The sequence below is a fragment of the Ylistrum balloti genome, unplaced genomic scaffold, assembly GCF_031769215.1.
Source record: "Ylistrum balloti isolate Yb309-2 unplaced genomic scaffold, AGI_CSIRO_Ybal_v1 Utg369716, whole genome shotgun sequence".
Taxonomy (NCBI): Eukaryota; Metazoa; Mollusca; class Bivalvia; order Pectinida; family Pectinidae; genus Ylistrum; species Ylistrum balloti.
Window position 1 is genome coordinate 307,196 of NW_026781939.1, and position 18,084 is coordinate 325,279.

Here is an 18,084-nt window from a genome sequence, read left to right on the forward strand (position 1 = left end):
TTGTTGCCGACGATATATTTCATAGACTGACTGCGAGGTGAATATTAGAAGAAACATGATTGGTGTAAATCGAAAAATAAACAAAAGATAAAGATTTAAAAAAAAACAAATTTGTCCTAGCCGTGATAATTTAAGCTTTATATGTTTAAATTTGATAACAAAACACTCAATTGTTTTTAAATACTGTTATACTATTTCATTTTCTGCAACCCTACAATATGTCAGCTCCCATGTAGAGGAAGAATTGACAGCTATAGATTTGACGACCGGGATGAAAAGATGGGCTTTTCTGCAAGTTGTACTGATTTTTTCATCAGTTTTCATGGTCATTCAGTTGCTGATATGGGCAAAATTCTCGTCAAAAGAGGTATGTAAAGTTTGATTCCATTAAGAACTTTTATGAAAATTTGGACATCTCGTCCAAATAAAATATTATATCCGCATCTTGTCTGTTGGGCCGAGTTAGTATTGAATACATTGAGCAATACTTGTTATTAAAAACCGTTTGGAATTTTAATGATATGGAATAGGCACTGCCTAAAAGAAAGCACAAATTAATCAAGAATATGCATATTATGAACTGCTCATTTAATTTCATGGCTTCACTGAAGTGTATATTTTCATAATTTGTTTTATGTACCGATTTTTACATACACATTACATTCACGGTTTCATCACACAGTAAGACCAGTCTGGTACACTCCCATGAAGAGTGATTAATATTAGTATAAATCGAAATGAAATAAAAGAAATAGACACATTCCCATGTAGGCTGCCTATGTGTGACATCATCATTATCATCATCATCATCATCAGCAGCAGCAGCAGCAGCAGCATCCTTCTTTTAGATACCACTGTATCATCGTCATTAGGTGGTGGTGGGATGGTGCAGTGGTAATTCACTTGTCTTTTCCTCCCGTAGTAAGAGTGATTATATAATTGCATGTTGAAATAAATAAAGTTAATATATATATACATAACTCATGCACATACAACCAAACAATATGAAGGCAGACTAAGAAGAACACAACTAAACTGAAAAAAATATACAAAAAGGGAAGAGAGAGGAAGATAAAGGGCAACACACACGTAACAAATTAATTGTTCATTTGATTTGATTGATGTATTCTGTAACCACTAATATGAGCTTTTTTTTTTATTTCAACTGAAACTTGATGTTCTCTTTGTAATGATCATTGCCTCATCTTGACTTAAATATGATTAAAATCTCATAAAACTAGACCTTTAAAAAAAAAAACCTCAAAAAACCCCAACTGTATTCAAATTTCAAGAAGCCAACTCAGTGATGCTATGAATAATTATTTACCTTAAATAATTTGATTTAATACTGATTGGGATAATATTTCTATCAACAATGATTAATGAATGGTATGGTATCCATAGTATCCAGGAATAGAGAGTAGATATGTAAATAAACATTGCACAAGTTCAATTTTTGTTTTTTTTACCTGTGTGTGTTTACCTGTCGAACTGTAATGTGAAATAGGGTATGATTTTTCATAATTTTATATTTCCTGCAAAAATGAAGGCGTAGTTGTTATTATTCACAAGATGTCCTTCTTCCTCATGCCTAGGTGAATAACCTACAAGGTAAGCCATCCTATAACTGAGTGTTCTGATATGTATATTTTGTGGGTGATAACGAGGCTGGTGGACTTGTGACATCACCAGTAACCTGTCTTTTCATGTGCAGTATTAAGAGACTAATAGAGAAATTAGCGATAATTAGCTGGAATAATTATTTCATTTGTAGCCAGACCTGATTAAAGTGAGACCCATGTTAGTTGTTAACAGATTGATGCCATATGTTCCTTAGATGTTCTGAGATGAAGCCAGATCCTGATCAGATATTGTCCACACAACATGTATTACTTACAAGTCATTGTTGGTTTTTTTTTCAGATAGGCGAGCCAAATCCAAGTAGAGTTAAGGTAATTATAACCCAGTTTAATTTCAAAAACATGTACTTGGTTGATAATGTTTTTCATACATGCTTGATAAGCTAATGATGTAATTAAAGTGTTATTTTCAAAACTGTCAACATAATCATGTACATAGTTGGTATATTTTTTCAAATTTATAATTTGATGAAGGGAATTAGGATATTTTTCAGACAACCTCTTGACAGGTGCTTGACCTAGACATGGACAAAGAAATGTAACTTTTGAAATACTAACTTAAGTATACAGTGAAATATGTAAACATGTATAAGAATTTCACCATATACATTACTTACAAGTCTTCTATTTGATATCTTGGAGGAATAATCAACTATTACAAATATTAAAGCATATTTGCTCTCTACTTTTATAATTTTGTGTGATTTGTTTACAAGGATGTTTTATTAATTTGTAGGAAGTAATAAAATCATTCCTGAATGTCTGGGATAATAACCAGGCTAAAGTGTTCCTTATGGATCCAGACATTCTGATGGAATACATGGAGGACAAGTTACAAGGTCTTACATGTGGTAGCCTATGTCAGAGTCAGAAAAAACTCATCACGTTTGGCGTTATAGGAAACGTTCAGAGAAGTCTGGTAGATAGCGTTTATTATTTACAAAACAAATCACTTTAAATGATTTAAAATGCATGAGAAATTGCATTATGTGTTGTACAATTTCATTTTTCACTTGAAATGTTGCATAAAGTTTGAATTTGATATTGCGAGATAAAAAGCAAACACAACATGAACAAATAGACATGTATCCACAACATAGCATTGACTTGACAGACAAGAAACATGTTGCCTCTCCATTAATATGTGTATCGTACATAATTATATACTTGTGAGAGATATGAAAAATAGGATGCAACATGTAAGCAAAGATTAAACTATTTCAACAGAAAACTGTTAAACAAAGCATTCATGGGTATCTTCTGATGTCAGATTTTGAAAACATGGCCATAAAATTTTACCATTTGAGGGGAAAGGATTACATCATTAACAGTCTTGTTTGTAAGTTGTTCTTTATGATTTATTTGAAGTCTGTATAAGCTTTCGAATTGTAATTAAATAAAAATCCAATCTCCTGTTTTACTTTTTGTAGCATTTATTTCACTTGTGTATTGAACAAATTGCAAGTGAATTGCTTCCTATATAATTACAAAAAGTTTGTGTAGCAAAATTGAATTGTTGAGAATATAAGTAATGAACAGAAGTAGTAGTTTTGCTACACATGTTAACAAATTGTATTGCTTCTACAGAGACCTGTTTTCCACAAACTGCGAAGTTACAACTTTGCGGTAGTGGACTCCATTGATGAGTTTCCAGATAAAGTAGGTGACAATTCCATTCATGTCACATCACACGTGTTCCTCCAGGATATGAAGTATCCAGAACCAACCATACATGTGCTTGTCATGTATGAGCGTGCTGGTGAATTCTTGTGGCATTCCAAGATACAGGTCGCCTCCAGTGACCTCAAATTCGGATATGAAGCTGGCTCGTACAAAAAGTATGCACTGCTTTTGGCTTTAATTAATTTGTATAATTAATTTTCCTAGATTATTGATAACACGTTTTATTTACCTTCGTACAACTTGAACCCCCCCCCCCCACTCACATAACTGTCACCTGAAACCTGAAGTCTAATGGCATTGGTGAGATAGATATGATTTTTTGCAGAGTTTCACAAATCACAATTCCTCTGATATCCCAATCTCTTTGTTATATTCAAACAGGTTTGACCTCGAGTCAGCAGTGATAGATGGTATATCTTTATACATTCCAAAACCAGTGAACAAATTTCTGGATTCAGTGATGCAATCCAAATATATTGAATGTGATGGTATAAGGGCTGAAAGCTTCAAGAAAGCTTATCCTCCTGACAATTCAAAGAGAGCTAAACATTTTCAAAGAAAAGCTAGACAGCTGATTGCTCAAGGCAAAGATGTCTTTGATAAACTTGGATTGCGTTTCTGGATCAGTAGTGGCACACTCCTAGGTAAGTACAGACATATCTTTCTTTAAAACAATCAACCAATATGTATGTATAAAACCATTAGACTTTCTTCTGAAATATTCCTCACAAAGTCCAATAACTTTTATTTCTGTATTCTTATTATAAAAGATATAATAATAGAATTTCTGTTATAAAAAGCTATTTGTGTGGTTTTACCAGGATGGTATAGACAATGCGACATCATCACACATGCCCAAGATGTTGATTTTGGAATGTGGATCAAAGACTATGATCCACAACTTATTCCCGAAATGGAAAAGGCTGGACTTCCGCTCAAACACCTGTTTGGAAGGGTAGGTAGTCTGTCACTCCAGCAAGAACTGTTACTCAATTGCTTAATCCTGATGCAGGTGTCCTATGGTAATCAGCTTGTCCATCGGTTAGTCAATCTTTCTGTCTGTCAGTTTTGCTGTCCGCAGAATAACTTATATATTTGTTGTTGGATACATGCCAAATTTGGTATGTGTTTTTATGCTGATGAGACCTTGTATTGGTGTGATAACCAGTGAAGTTTGTCAATATTTGCAAGAGTTATGGGACTTTGAATGATGGAAACTTAGCATTTTATTACTTTCCCTTAATAACTTGTGTATTTGTAGTCCACTGTCTCCAAATTTGGTATATGGCTCATATTGTATGGGCTCACTAATCAGTGAAATGCATGAAAATTTGCATGAGTTGTATGACTATGGATATTGAAAATTGACCATTATCAACAGTTATGGCCATATTGAATGTAATTACAATTGGACTTTGTGAACTTGATAACTTGATTAAGTATAAACTGATAACTTGAGTAAATATGAACTTATTTTAATGAACTTTGGCATGCAGCCTTATGTCAATAAGATGTTGAATGAGTTTGACAAAATAAATGAATCTATCATATTTTACCTACTTTAGTTATGACCTTGTGTAGATTTACTACCATGAAACTCGTGAAGACAATAATTTGAGGAAATATGAACAAATTCAATGAAACTTGGAATGCAGCCATGTATTAATACGATCTCAGATGGGTCTATTAATGAGATCAATTCAATAGTAATTTGCAGAGTTATGGCCCTTTGCAGTTTTATTTCCATAGACTTTGTGAACATGAGAACTGAATAAATATGAACAAATTTTGATGATTATATTAATTGAATCTCAGATCAGTTCAGCAATAGGACTGATTTGATGTCACTTATAGGGTCTTTGTAGTTTAAATTTGAGTGAAATTACCATGCCAGGTGACGGTTTAGACCCATTTGTCTCTTGTTCTTATTGATGGTTATTCATAGCTCTTTTAATGTGTGAATATTTTTTAAGATGATTTGAGACCTATTGTAATTGTCTTTTGTCCAACATTGCACATGATGCATCTGTAAAATTTCAGACATTTTTGGCTACCCAAAATCCTTGAACCTATTTTAAGGAAATTTTGCAGAAATCTACCATGACCAAAGATGAACAAACAATAGTGAACTATATGGTCCCCATTCCCCAGGGGCCTGAGAGGTGGGCCAAAAGTGTTCATATTGATTCAAATTTCAAAAAATTTCTCTACGCCTAGATATTGTGGAATCAAATGACCTTTACAGGTGGAAGTATCTTAAGGTCTACCACAATTGTGAATTTCATGGCGCCAGGTTTCAAACTTGTTTAGAGTTATGAGCCAAGGATGATGGCTTGTTAGTATGTACAAAATGACCCTCCATGGTTGATGGATGGGGCCAGAAGTGGTTAATTTCACTCAAATTTCTAAAATCTTCTTCTCAACACCTAGATACGGTTGCATCAAATGCTCTTCATGGATGGAGTGTTCTTATGGTGCTTCACAAAATTGTAAATTTCATGACCCCAGGTTTTCACTTTTCTCCTTTGGGAGGAAGTGAGAACATTTTTGGGCATAAGTTGTTTAATTACTGTTGGAAATAGTTGAAATTTAGTTAAAATTACTAATAAATGATTAGGATGATGGTTTGATGGTATGCACATGTTGATCCAGTGCTTTACCTAAATTGTTTAGTTGTTTATTTTTAATTAGAAATGACTTGGTAAGAATTATTAGAAGGTATGCATGTATTGACACTGGCTGTCCCCCCAAGGGCTCAAAAAGTATCACTAATGTCTTACTATCGTCAACGTCACAATTTTTTTATTGTGGTACTTGAAAGCTGTACTTATCTATAACCGTTATATTCAATGTTGCTTACCACAGGTGACTGTCACAGCTGCTAGGCATCTTGATTTTTAACACTTTATTTCTACATGAATTGAAGGAGCATTTACTTTTTCAGAAAAATAAATCATGCAAAATGTAATGATTTTATTGGAATGGTTTTGGGCTATGACTGGCTATAGGATACTAGTGATTGACAAAATAATGAGGTATTAATGTACTCTCTAAGCATCACATATAATTTGGTTAATGCTATGTTGTCTGTAAATTCAGATTTTTTTCCACTCTTGAGCAGTAAACAACCTAGTAACAGTGTATAGTATCAAAAATAGATTAAGTGGTTTTTATTTGATGTGAGTTACACTATATATCTGGATAAAAAAAATTACCTGTAATAGATATAAGACTTACAATTGTCGTGATAAACACCTACTGATTCTTTGACAAGATTTATAGAAAATGTATTCTGAAAGAAATGGATATCGGATGATTGTATATTTAGCTTGTGACTGTTCCTTGTTCGGTTATTACCGGGTATTTCTATTGTCTGGAAAGTCCTTAGTTTTCTTTATTCACATTGAGATTCTGATTAAACTACTGTTTGGTTTTGCTTTTTCAGGTCAATGACACATTTGAATTATCATTTCAAGCTGGCGATATAAAGTTGGACATTTTCTTTTTCTACGAAGAGTTGGATCACATGTGGAATGGTGGGACAGATGTGAAAAATGGAGCAAAGTTGAAGTGAGTGTTAAAGAGCTGTTAAGCTGAGTTACCTTAGAGATTATCAGTCACCATTGCTATATATTTCTGTAGCTTCCATCGTCAGTACAGTTAATACTGCCTTATATAGACCACCCGTTTATATATACCTTTATTTTGCTACCAAACTTGTCTTTGAGACAACTATTTTAGATGTATATTGTGATTATCTATGATAAACAAGCAATGCTAACAACAGTACATTTAAGTGAACAACATACTTTTCAAATGTATATGAAACAAAGATTCCTCACAGTACATTTTACAATGATAGATTTAATGCTTTATCATTCTTTACATCTCTGAAAATAGATTTTTATCCTTTGTTAGGTATGTTTTTCCCAAGTTCAGTCTTTGTTGGACAACCCTGCTTGATCTGCTTGTTCGTGTTCCATGTCCAACATTGCCCTACATAGAGGCCAACTATGGCAAGGGATGGTTCACTCCAGTGAAGGATTGGAACTGGAAAGATAGCCCCACCAACGTACAGAAAAATGGCTTCTGGCCCCAGGATCAATGGGAGAGTGTTATGCAGATGTATGAGTGATTATCTGTAAGTTTGGTGTGGGAGTTATATAACCCATTTTTGCCAGATGCCTGAAAGATTCTTACTTATGTGTTTTTAGACAGACCAATTTCATTGTCTGCCCCATGGGCTTACACTGAAATCTGACTGTTGATAGGTTTTGCTGTACAGTGATGTTCTGAGTGTGATATGTTGATTGGGTCACTGATGTATTACCTCCCTATATTTGTTATTTGCTTTTTCAAAAAGTGCTAATATTCTGTGTAAAAAAAAGCTTAAGATATTTTTTTGCTTGATTTTCTTTGTCGAATATTGAGAAAATGAATCACATTATGTTCACAGTAATATCGGAATTCATTGTTCAACCAATGAGCATAAAACATCTAAATGAGGTTCCTGTCTTGTTCGTGTCACTGTCTAAGGCCGCTTTCACATTAGCGCTATAAAGGTTGGACAAGCTGAACCTGAAATAGAAATGCCAGGTACAGATCAGGACTGAGGCTGGCCTGTGTAATATTCAGCTTGTGCAGTATTTGGAGTAAAGTTTTACCTGTCTGAAATATAACTAGCTGAATATCATTAATTTTCACAGTGTCAGCACAGAGTAGAATTTGGTACATGCAAATAGTTTCAGAAATGTCATGCTATTAAGTATGAGTTAAAATGGATGATATTTTATGTTTGGTTCATTGTTTTATGTTTGACTGAACATTTCAAAATTGCGTTTTAAGCTTTACATATATCTGTTCCAACATCCAATTCAGGTGCATTAATTTATTGTGGAATATTTCCAGGCAGCCTGAACTTTTTCAACCGGGTTACACAAAACCGGCCTTATACAACTTTTTCACTGCCGTCCTTCCCCAAAATATGAACAAGAATACAGATACAAGCTCTTTTGATAAGAATTACCCAGTGATATGATTTTTAAAAATGTGATTATTTTTGTACATGGAAGTGTTATATTCCAAAATATATGAAGTAAGCAAACCCAATGTAATTTTGTCTATAGAGGATAAATATTTCTGTCTGTCATTGAGGACTATAAATTCATATGTAGTTTATTAATTGTATATAAAAAGTTCAGAAACTTATACTTAGAGTTTAGATATTGATGTGTGTAGAAACATTTCCAGACATTTCTATATGAATTTTGTCACCAGTTATTTAGTGAATTTCATCTTTGTTACCTAGGAAAAGTCATACCCTGCTAGTTAACCTAGATTTAATCACAAACGTGTACCAAGGTATTCTTATTAGTTTTGTTGTGTGAGATAAAAAATGTTGGTGTAAATGATATCAATGTGATTGCTAACATTTAAAGTGTAAGAGTAGAAGGTTTGTAAATGGGTAGTCCCTTTAATTAAATGTCTCTTTTTGGATCTTTTTTATCATCCTCAGGGTCAAAAATCTCTGCAATGCAATCTTGTACAGCAAAAAAGGTCTTAGAATTGAGTCAGGGTTATCATTTTCAAGGAATAATTTGAAACGATCCTATGGGTTGGGACTCTGTCAAACATCATCAATGAGTAAATGTTGAAAAGAAATCATTTATGAACTGATAAATTTAACTAGTACATGAGATTAATATAAAGTGTAGTTCTACTATGTGGAAGGAAATTTTCTGTCTCTTCCTTGATAAAGAGTCCTAATGAAAAAACGCTTCAAAAGGAGTGCTTTCATGAGAGTTTTCATAATTTTAAATTTAAAAAGAAATTAGCTGTTTGATTGTAGAATACAAAATCATAGCTAACATATTTACACATCATTTGTGTTTCTGACATAAATAATTCTGTCAGGATTTAGCATAATCATGTTTTCTCTGCTGATACTTGGCTGATTATGCATATGTATCATCACACTCTATTTTGCTTGAGTGGTGTCCTTATTATGATGGGTATGAAGTCATAAAGATTTTAATAACACACCTGTATCATCTAACTACCATACATATCAGATCAGCGTAGTGATGGATTATGTTCTATAGATTTTTTGCATTATTTGCACCTTTCCTGCATGCACGAGTGTGTTTAATTTGAGAACATTTTCCATCTTACATTGATTTTAATAGACAACTGATGGAAATAAAACGGGAAAAACAAACCAAAGCAATGGAGTTCAACAGTTAAAAACATAATTGACAAAATCATATTTCTTTTCGTAGGTGTTTCAAAATGTTTTTTACAAGAATCAGAGGCTTGAATCAATACTGATATCAAGAGTTTGATTCCCAAAGAGGATATGAAAAGGTATGGTGGTCACCTGTCTAACCACATGATTCCCTAGTTTCATGTGCTTTCATCCAGCCCAACAAGTGTGATTAATGTATGTAAGCTTAAGCTTGTTTTGCAATTGTTTATATTCATTCATTCAAATAGGAATATAGGTACAGAACTTAAAGAAAAACTCCAAGATCTGCTGACCTTTGTTCCTTTTGTTGGTATGTTCACCATTTCTATTTCGGCATTATAGTTTTATATATACTGTAGTTTTCATTTAATTGTCATCTTGATTAATAAGTGGTCTGGCACACCATTGGTCTGGCAATAGTTGAAAGTCTGTTAGACCAGTATAAAATATTGTTTTTGTTTCTTGTTTTAATACTAAACAAATGTTTAAGAATTTTATTGTTTTCATTTGTGGTGCTAGCATATAATGTGTAGTTTTAGACAAAGATATTATAGAAATAATTTATAGGTATATAATGGAATATTTTGTTATTGATGACATGCAATCAAATTGTTTTTCTGGGAAAAAAATTCATGTATAATACATTTTATATATTCGTTTTTTTGTTAGAAAAATTAAGAATTTAAAAGGTATACATCAACATATCTTGCCGTTTTATTTCATGTCTTAAAATACATATTTCCAAACCATTTATTTGCCCTGATTAGGTCTCAGTTGTCTATTGATCATCATCTGGCATTCATTGTTCATCAGCTTTTCCCTTTAAACAACTTTCTCAATAACCAACGGACCAAACGTTTTGATATTTGACCGGTATGTTCCTAGGACAAAGCCCAACAAAGTTTGCAAAACGAAATGACTTTGACTTATATTCATCATCAGAGGGGTTAGATTTATTCAAGCGTTTAAATGTCTTCTTCTCATGTACTAAAAGGCCTAAAGGCATGATAATTGGCAGGTATGTTCCTATGATAAAGTTTGACAAAGTATGCGAAAAGAAATAACCTTAACTTATATTCAAGGTCACAGAGGTCAAATTTGTTAAAACATTTTAACACCTTCCTCTCACTAACAATAAGGAATAGTATGATATTCACCTGATTGGTTCCAAGAATGAAGCCAAATGAGGTTTGCCAAAAATAATGACCTTGACCGTTATTCAAGGTCAAGGTCGTCAAACTAGTTAATATGTTAACAATATTTGTTTTGTCCTACCAAAAGGTGCAGAACTTCTTCTGTCTTACCAAAAGGTGCAGAAGCATTGTATTTGGCTGATAGGTTCCTAGGACGATGATTGAAAACGGGTGTGAAAAGAAATGACCTAGACCCATTTTCAAGGTCAATGGGATAAAAATTTTAAGTTTTTTTTTTTTTCTGTAAAAGATTTCTTCTGACAAACCAAAAGTTTGAGAAGCATGATTTCTGGTGGAATGGTGTTTATAGGTCAAAGCCCAACAAATTTAAGATTAAAAAATGGCATTTACTTATAATTCAGGTCATAACTGTCACCGTTTAGAGGGATTAGTATTAGAAGCTCTATGTTATGAAAATTGGGAAAAAATTGGTTGAGTGTGCCGACTTTGAATGTTAATGGTGTATTTGTCAATGTATATGTGATATTAAAACTGATTCAACTTTTGTTGAACATTGAATACCACGGGCGCTTTCGCGTAAGCAGTTGAAAGAGTTAGACCGATTGAACCTGCAAGAAAAACGCCAGATACAGATCGGGACCGAGGGATGCGGAATATTTGGCACGTGCTGTTCGAGAGGTTCAGCCGAACCTGTCCCAAACTAATTTGCTGAATATTATTAGTTTTCAGAATTTGAGCATAAAAAGTAGGGTCGGTGCAATCACGTATTTCTGGGAGCAAAGGTATAAGTGCAATAGATGATATCTTAATTTTAGTTAATTGATAAAAGCTTTACGGGAAATTCTGAAACTGTGCTTTTGGAGCTTTACATATATCAGGTCCAACATCCGGTACAAGTGCGTTTGTGTAGAGTTGAATAATTCCAAACCAATTGAACCGTTTCAACCGGGTTACGTGAATGCAGCCCAGGTGAGAGATGCAAGACCATTGGGCCTCTTTTAAAACATAAAGTTCATTTCAGACTCAGGTAACTGATAATCATATGTTTGTTGAAACATCTTGATGTACCATATTCACAAAAATGATCACAGCCACGAGCATCAAGAAACTTATACAAAACATCCCAATAATCAAATACAGGTAAAGCTGACATATCTCTCATTGACTGTGAGAGGATTTTAATGGGGAAGGGGTGATTCAGAATACTTTTATCCTAGAACATCGGTGTGATTGCTGGTAATTCTTAAACAAGAGGATACAACAGGTGATCATGATCTGAAAAGAACTAAATAGCTAATGAAATTTGAAGTCCTTGCACTTGTAGGTACATTGTCATGATTCCTTGCCAGGAAATGGCAGCAATTTTGGTCTTAGACACAGCTTATACTATCTGTTGATACAATCATGACACCTTTATACACAAAGGATATTCCTTAATACTTTTTTGATTAATAACATTAATTGGGCCGGAATTTTGATATGCACAGTGGTGAAAGATGTGAAAGTTTCAATCCCTTCAGGTGGTATAAAACCTTTATTTATCAGAAAACAAAGAATATTGTATTTATTTTTTTCTCACATTTCTTCAATGCCAGTTTGCCATTCTGTTCATTTGAGTTCTTTTTTTATCATCAATCCTCATGTCTTCAAATAATATGAGTACTACACGGAAAACTTTAATCATGAAACTCAGCTTAGCCAATATCAATATATTGAAATAACATGTTTTTTCACTCAATGAAAATATTGAAAATATCACCTATATAATCATTGTAATACTTGGTATATTGCGTTTGTTCTGCTGCCGTTTGCACTGGTCGTTCCCCAACACTTCATATTTATATGTGCCCATTGATGTTTCCTTTCATTGTTATTGAAAATATAAAATGCAATATTATGATATTGTATCTAATGATCATTCCACTTTTATATGATTTGTAATAAAATTGCATTAAATTCAAGACCGTGGTTTATTATTGTTTACGTTGCGGTATCACTACAAAACATGTATATACGTTGTTGTGTATTTCATTACAGTAACGACAACTGATGTTGCACTTTACACATTGTACTAAATTAACTTTTGTAAAAAAAAAAATAACAAAATGTAGCATCTTACCAGGTATGAATTTCACAGTGTTTATTGGTAATAGGACGTGAGAGAAAATAATACAAAAATATGGTATTCAAAAAGCATATTTTATGATTGCAGAAAGTTTCCATAAAATACATCTTCGTATCGTTTGAAATTCCCTGATAATTTTTTTTACAGAAATTGAAAGTAAAACCCTTTATCTGTTTCTTGTTTTATTGGAAAATGTCTGACAATGCTGATATAGATAAAAAAAAAAAAAAAAAGCGTAATGAGACATCATGATCTTGTAACGATTTCTTTCTCCTTATTTGATAACTACACATAACTCTACGCCTGAAATACTGTAAGGGTAACCTGGATCAATTATCTATTTCCATATGTCTGATACTCGTTCTACGGTGACTGGGAATGGACATCACAAAAATACACCATGTCCATGTACCTGTATGTATATACAATAATGTATTGTTGCGTGGGAACGCAATATCACTGCGTTTTCGTTCCCGTGCATGGTCAACAATTTCCGTTTTTTAATTGATCATATTTTGTCAAACGATATGTTAACCTTTCAGTTCTCTCTAAATGGTTATAGTATCCTTCACCACCTAACCATCGATAGCAATACTACGTCGATAAATTCCAACCAATCAGATACATACGAAACATTGAATTGATTTGAACATATTTTACTGCATCAATTATATACAAAGAGATTGGGCACGAGTTATCAAAATACATCAACAAGATGGGCATTTGTACATAATAATATATATGAATAGAGAGAGAGACGGGCAGACAGAGATTACAAATACATATATACATGTCAATATTGTGTAATTAATATATAGATAAAGTGATCAGTCAGGCACCAATAATTTTTCTTTTCTAACAGATATCCACCAATACAACCTCAAATTAATTCACATGAAATGACAGAAATGTGCTTTGGTAAAACGCAACCAATGCGGCTTTTTATAAAGCCTATTTCAATGTAAGGAAGGGTAGGAAAGGTAAATGTATTGCGTTTCCCCTTGGCTAAGTACTTTTACACAGAATGTTTTATGCGTAAAATGTATATGTCAGTCCCAAGGCAAGGTAGAAATTGTCCAAAGTGGTAACTTAGCTGAAATGTATTTATCAAATAGATTAAATAAAGATACCGTTTACTACAGACCTCTTTGATAATAGATCTTTGTCCATTAGATATCGTTAAAAGGTTTTGTAGCAACTGACTTTTTGAACAGTGGCAGACGGTTACCGTAAAAGTACTTAATTTAGAACATTTTGACGCGTTATCACCATTTGGCAAATTAGCAAATGCGATGATGATTTTGCGTACCGACATTAATTGTTTTGTAAACGAAAATTATCGCAACCATACAGTACATTTTTTTTTGAGCGCAGAAATGTATACGTTTACAGAATTCTAAAATGACAACTGAAATTTATTTATCTATAAAACTGACAAAACATAGCGAAATGGATAAAGCCTCTTTTTCAAGAAAAAAGGGGTTTAGTGCCTCTGAGCGTCTTTATCACTATCTCGGGGTTGCGGGTTCGAGGCCTACGCATGACAGGCGCCAGGTAATGTTAGTTTTTCTGCGGTAGCTCCGTCTTTCCTCCACCTCCCACTCAAGCTTATCAACTAATGACATAGGGAAACGAAGGACAGTAATCTGGAAGATCAAAATACAACCATCCAAACCGGGTACGTCCATCAATGACCCTGATGGTTGATAGGAAGTAAATCAATTATTAAATGTAACCAAGCATAGTATGGATTTGCTTAATTCCCAAACTATTGAGTCACTGAATTTTCCATTACTATACTCTCAATGGTTTTAACAAGGCAAATAGGATCACCTGAAAGTCACTGGATTATCTGAGATAAAGCGGTATTTTTCAATATTGATAAGCATACCTTGTATTATGGTCAGTTTTAGCCATGCAGCAGGGATGTATGATGGAGCGGAAGCAACAATGAATGGTTGTATGCCTTAGTATCACTGATGCGTTTCAGGAGGAGGAAACATCTGTATGGTGGAGAGTAATTCAAAATCTTATATATGTATAGGTAAAGAGAATAATACATCCATATTCACGTGGTCTATATTAAAGTAACATTCTCCATATAATACGGGGCGTTTTGTAGGTTAGATAGTGTAACAATAATGCTTTTTAGTTTCTGTCGTCGCTTTGCCAGGGGACAAAAATTTTGCATACATATGGGCCATTACTTATTTCTTAACGATGTTCACTCGTGTTTGGATAAAGTTTTTGAGACGGAATACTAAACTGTTAAAAATTCCAGTAACTATGAGGAAAAAAATGCTATTCCTATTGTACATTGCGATAATTGGATTATCGCTGATTTTATTCAGACATCCGCGTGGAAGGACAAAATTTGTACTTAAAAAGGTATGATCTCAAAACATTGTATAACCGTGCTTTGGCTTACGAGAAATTTTTCACTACTTACAGTAATTATAGAAACGGATACGAGTACACAATCATTATTCTCCCTCGTATTTTTTCTTGTTATATGTTAATTGATAATGTTTGAGGGACCTTAAAGAAGGAAAGGGATGCTGTAATGATAAATCCCACTAATTTCTATACTCTGTAGGGTTTTATTTCTTCAATCTTCCAAATCTTAAAAGCAAAAATGACGATTTTACCGTTAAAATCAGGAAAAGAACTATGATCTCTCTCTCAAACTATGATTTTTTCTACAAATTTAAGTTGAAAGGTAATTTTTTGCAGTTTGATTCCGTCCTTGACCGTCAATCGCTAAAAATAAGTCGCCTTTCCCGTACGGTATTGATTTAAATTTCAATCTTCTCGTAACGGGTTTTACTGTTAGAATAAACTAATATATGCAATATGATAGCATGTATATTTTGAGGCGGGATCTCTTTGTAGTAGATTGTGACTGTCTGGCTGAACAATGTGCGGATGACTTGTCGCATTCTATTCAAAACAATTTTGGTAAAGTGCCAAGGATAGGTCATCACACCAAAGAATGATACGTTTTATCAGCTTCCTGGGAAACAAGAACCGTCCCAAATAGGGATGATTGAACCACTCGCCAAGGATCTTGATATCTGCAGTACTGGCTGAGCTATAACGCCTCATCAGTTATGCAGTTATATACGATAATGTATAGACAAGTATTTTGTTATTTACAAATGTCGACTAGGGCTCGGTTATTCAAAACTCTTATTAAACAAAGACATCGTTAAATTGAACGAGTCGTTTACTTAACCACAGTTTTAGATAACCAGACCCTGAGAGGGTTAAATCATTGATTATTCCCACCAACCTCATGCTTCTGTTGAACATAAAACCAATACTTCTGATTATTTCTTTCTTTGTTTCAGAGAGACGAACTAAATCCTAGTTATTTTAAGGTACTGTATCAACTAACTTATATGTCACATCATTAAATTGAACAAGTCGTTAACTAATCCACAGTTTTGAATAACCGGACCCAGAGAGTGCTAAATCATTTGCTATTCAACACCATCTCCATCCCAATATTTATTATTCTTTCTTACTTTGTTACAGATAGACGAGCTAAATCCTAATTATGTTAGGGTATGTTAAGTTATATGGTAACACTGTCATTTCATTATAAAGATATACATGATCTCTCTGTATGTGATCGTAATCAAAAGACACAAAAGCGATATAAACAGTACGTCTCACAGACACAATCTGTCCACCTGTTTCATTTTTGTTGTGAGAATTCGTTACACTCCATCTTTTTAAGTTTCATTTTTTCCGTATTTCCCAGTGAAAAAATAGAAGGGATCCATTCATTCATTACATTCATATACAAGGAGTAAATGATTAGAGATTTAAACACATAAATGCATATATATTATAAGGAGAATACATGCTTATGCGTGTAATAATTCTACCTAACCGTTGAAAGTAACATTTACACATTCAACATAAACACAACTGCAGCAATATACAAGAAAGAATTACAACATAAAACAATGAAACATATTTGTACATAAGCATAGGACTGAAAACAAATTTACTGATATATGTTAATTCTATTTCATTGATTTCATGCATAAAGGTCCATGAACATGCTGGCGTTTGGTTATGAATTAAGGACACTTCATACCATTTTTATCAGTCACATATCAATATGTATACTTGCACACATATATATACATACACATATGCATACATTGTACTCAAATTTACGTATACACTTGCATGTCATCCTCTCACACATGCTTCCTTAATGTGACAACATAGATGCATACATGGAGGTAGATATACAAATTGTAAATAGAATTCTGTGATGATTAATTAAATAATTTTTGATTTCAGAATATTTTATTGTCTTGGTGGTATTGACAATAGGAATTGGGCAACAGGCAGAGCCTATGAAAGCCCTCTCCTTACAGTGCATAAACAAGTATACAGACACATCAATCAAAATTAAAGATAACAGATAATAATAATATTAGGAATAAGAATGTAGAAGATAGATTCAAATGGATGATTATATAACAGAAATGAAAAATAGGCATCACCATCATTTGTATTATTGAGTTCCAGAGCAGTAACATAAACTAAAAAGTACAATTAGGTATCACAAGATATTACAAGACTGGGTCAAAATATGTCCCTTTGTGGTGGGACAGGCTGCAGGTTCAAACAGTCCATTTGCACACAATCCTGAGCTGAGTCCCTAAAATGGACAGGCGGACCCACACTTGAGACATCAAATACAAATGAAAGATAGAAAAGATAGAAGTATAGAATGGGATGTACATTTGCTAAAACAGGCGACCAGTGTCAGTTATGAATCTCTGAACTATATCAAGAATAAATTTATTCATGTTTGCATCAAGTATAGGAGAACCTTTAAGAAATCACTAAGGTCAGAGAGGGAATTAAAGAGGAGTTGTCTCTGGTTAGTAAAGAAGTGACAGTGGAAAAAGAAGTGAGTACAATCTTCAACTGGGTGGCCACAGTTACAGGCAGGGTTATCTTTCAGGTGGAAATTGAATAAATCAAAATTCAGATTACTTGCAGAGTTTCTTAGTTGACAAAAAAAATTATGTTAGCTTTTCTTTGTCCTTATATTTGAAAGTATCATTACAGTGGAAAGGAGGAATGGTAGCTTGCTGTGATAAAAAAGTTTTTTTATCGCATAAATAGAAGTTAATGAGGGATACAGACAAGATGAGTCATTCCATTCATTCATGAGTTTTGGAAAGAAGCTAGTGCTATATTGACAAG

The 18,084-nt window shown here is 33.4% G+C and overlaps 1 protein-coding gene across 1 annotated transcript; it reads left to right on the forward strand.

Annotated features, from left to right (window-relative positions):
* The first annotated feature begins 257 nt into the window (after window positions 1-257).
* On the forward strand, window positions 258-10,181 carry LOC132565333 (ribitol-5-phosphate transferase FKTN-like). Its single transcript, XM_060229973.1, has 8 exons — window positions 258-367; window positions 1,923-1,952; window positions 2,377-2,559; window positions 3,228-3,478; window positions 3,705-3,967; window positions 4,145-4,278; window positions 6,769-6,893; window positions 7,242-10,181. Exons 1-8 carry the CDS (start codon window positions 272-274, stop codon window positions 7,456-7,458), a joined length of 1,299 nt encoding a protein of 432 aa, XP_060085956.1. The 5' UTR covers window positions 258-271; the 3' UTR covers window positions 7,459-10,181.
* Window positions 10,182-18,084: the final 7,903 nt, after the last annotated feature.

Bases quoted from the DNA above. Each gene is read 5' to 3' on its own strand.
- LOC132565333 (XM_060229973.1), top strand. From the start codon at position 272: ATGAAAAGATGGGCTTTTCTGCAAGTTGTACTGATTTTTTCATCAGTT. The intron at 3,479-3,704 runs GTATGCACTGCT...ATATTCAAACAG, and splicing joins GAAGCTGGCTCGTACAAAAA to GTTTGACCTCGAGTCAGCAG. The intron at 4,279-6,768 runs GTAGGTAGTCTG...TTGCTTTTTCAG, and splicing joins TCAAACACCTGTTTGGAAGG to GTCAATGACACATTTGAATT.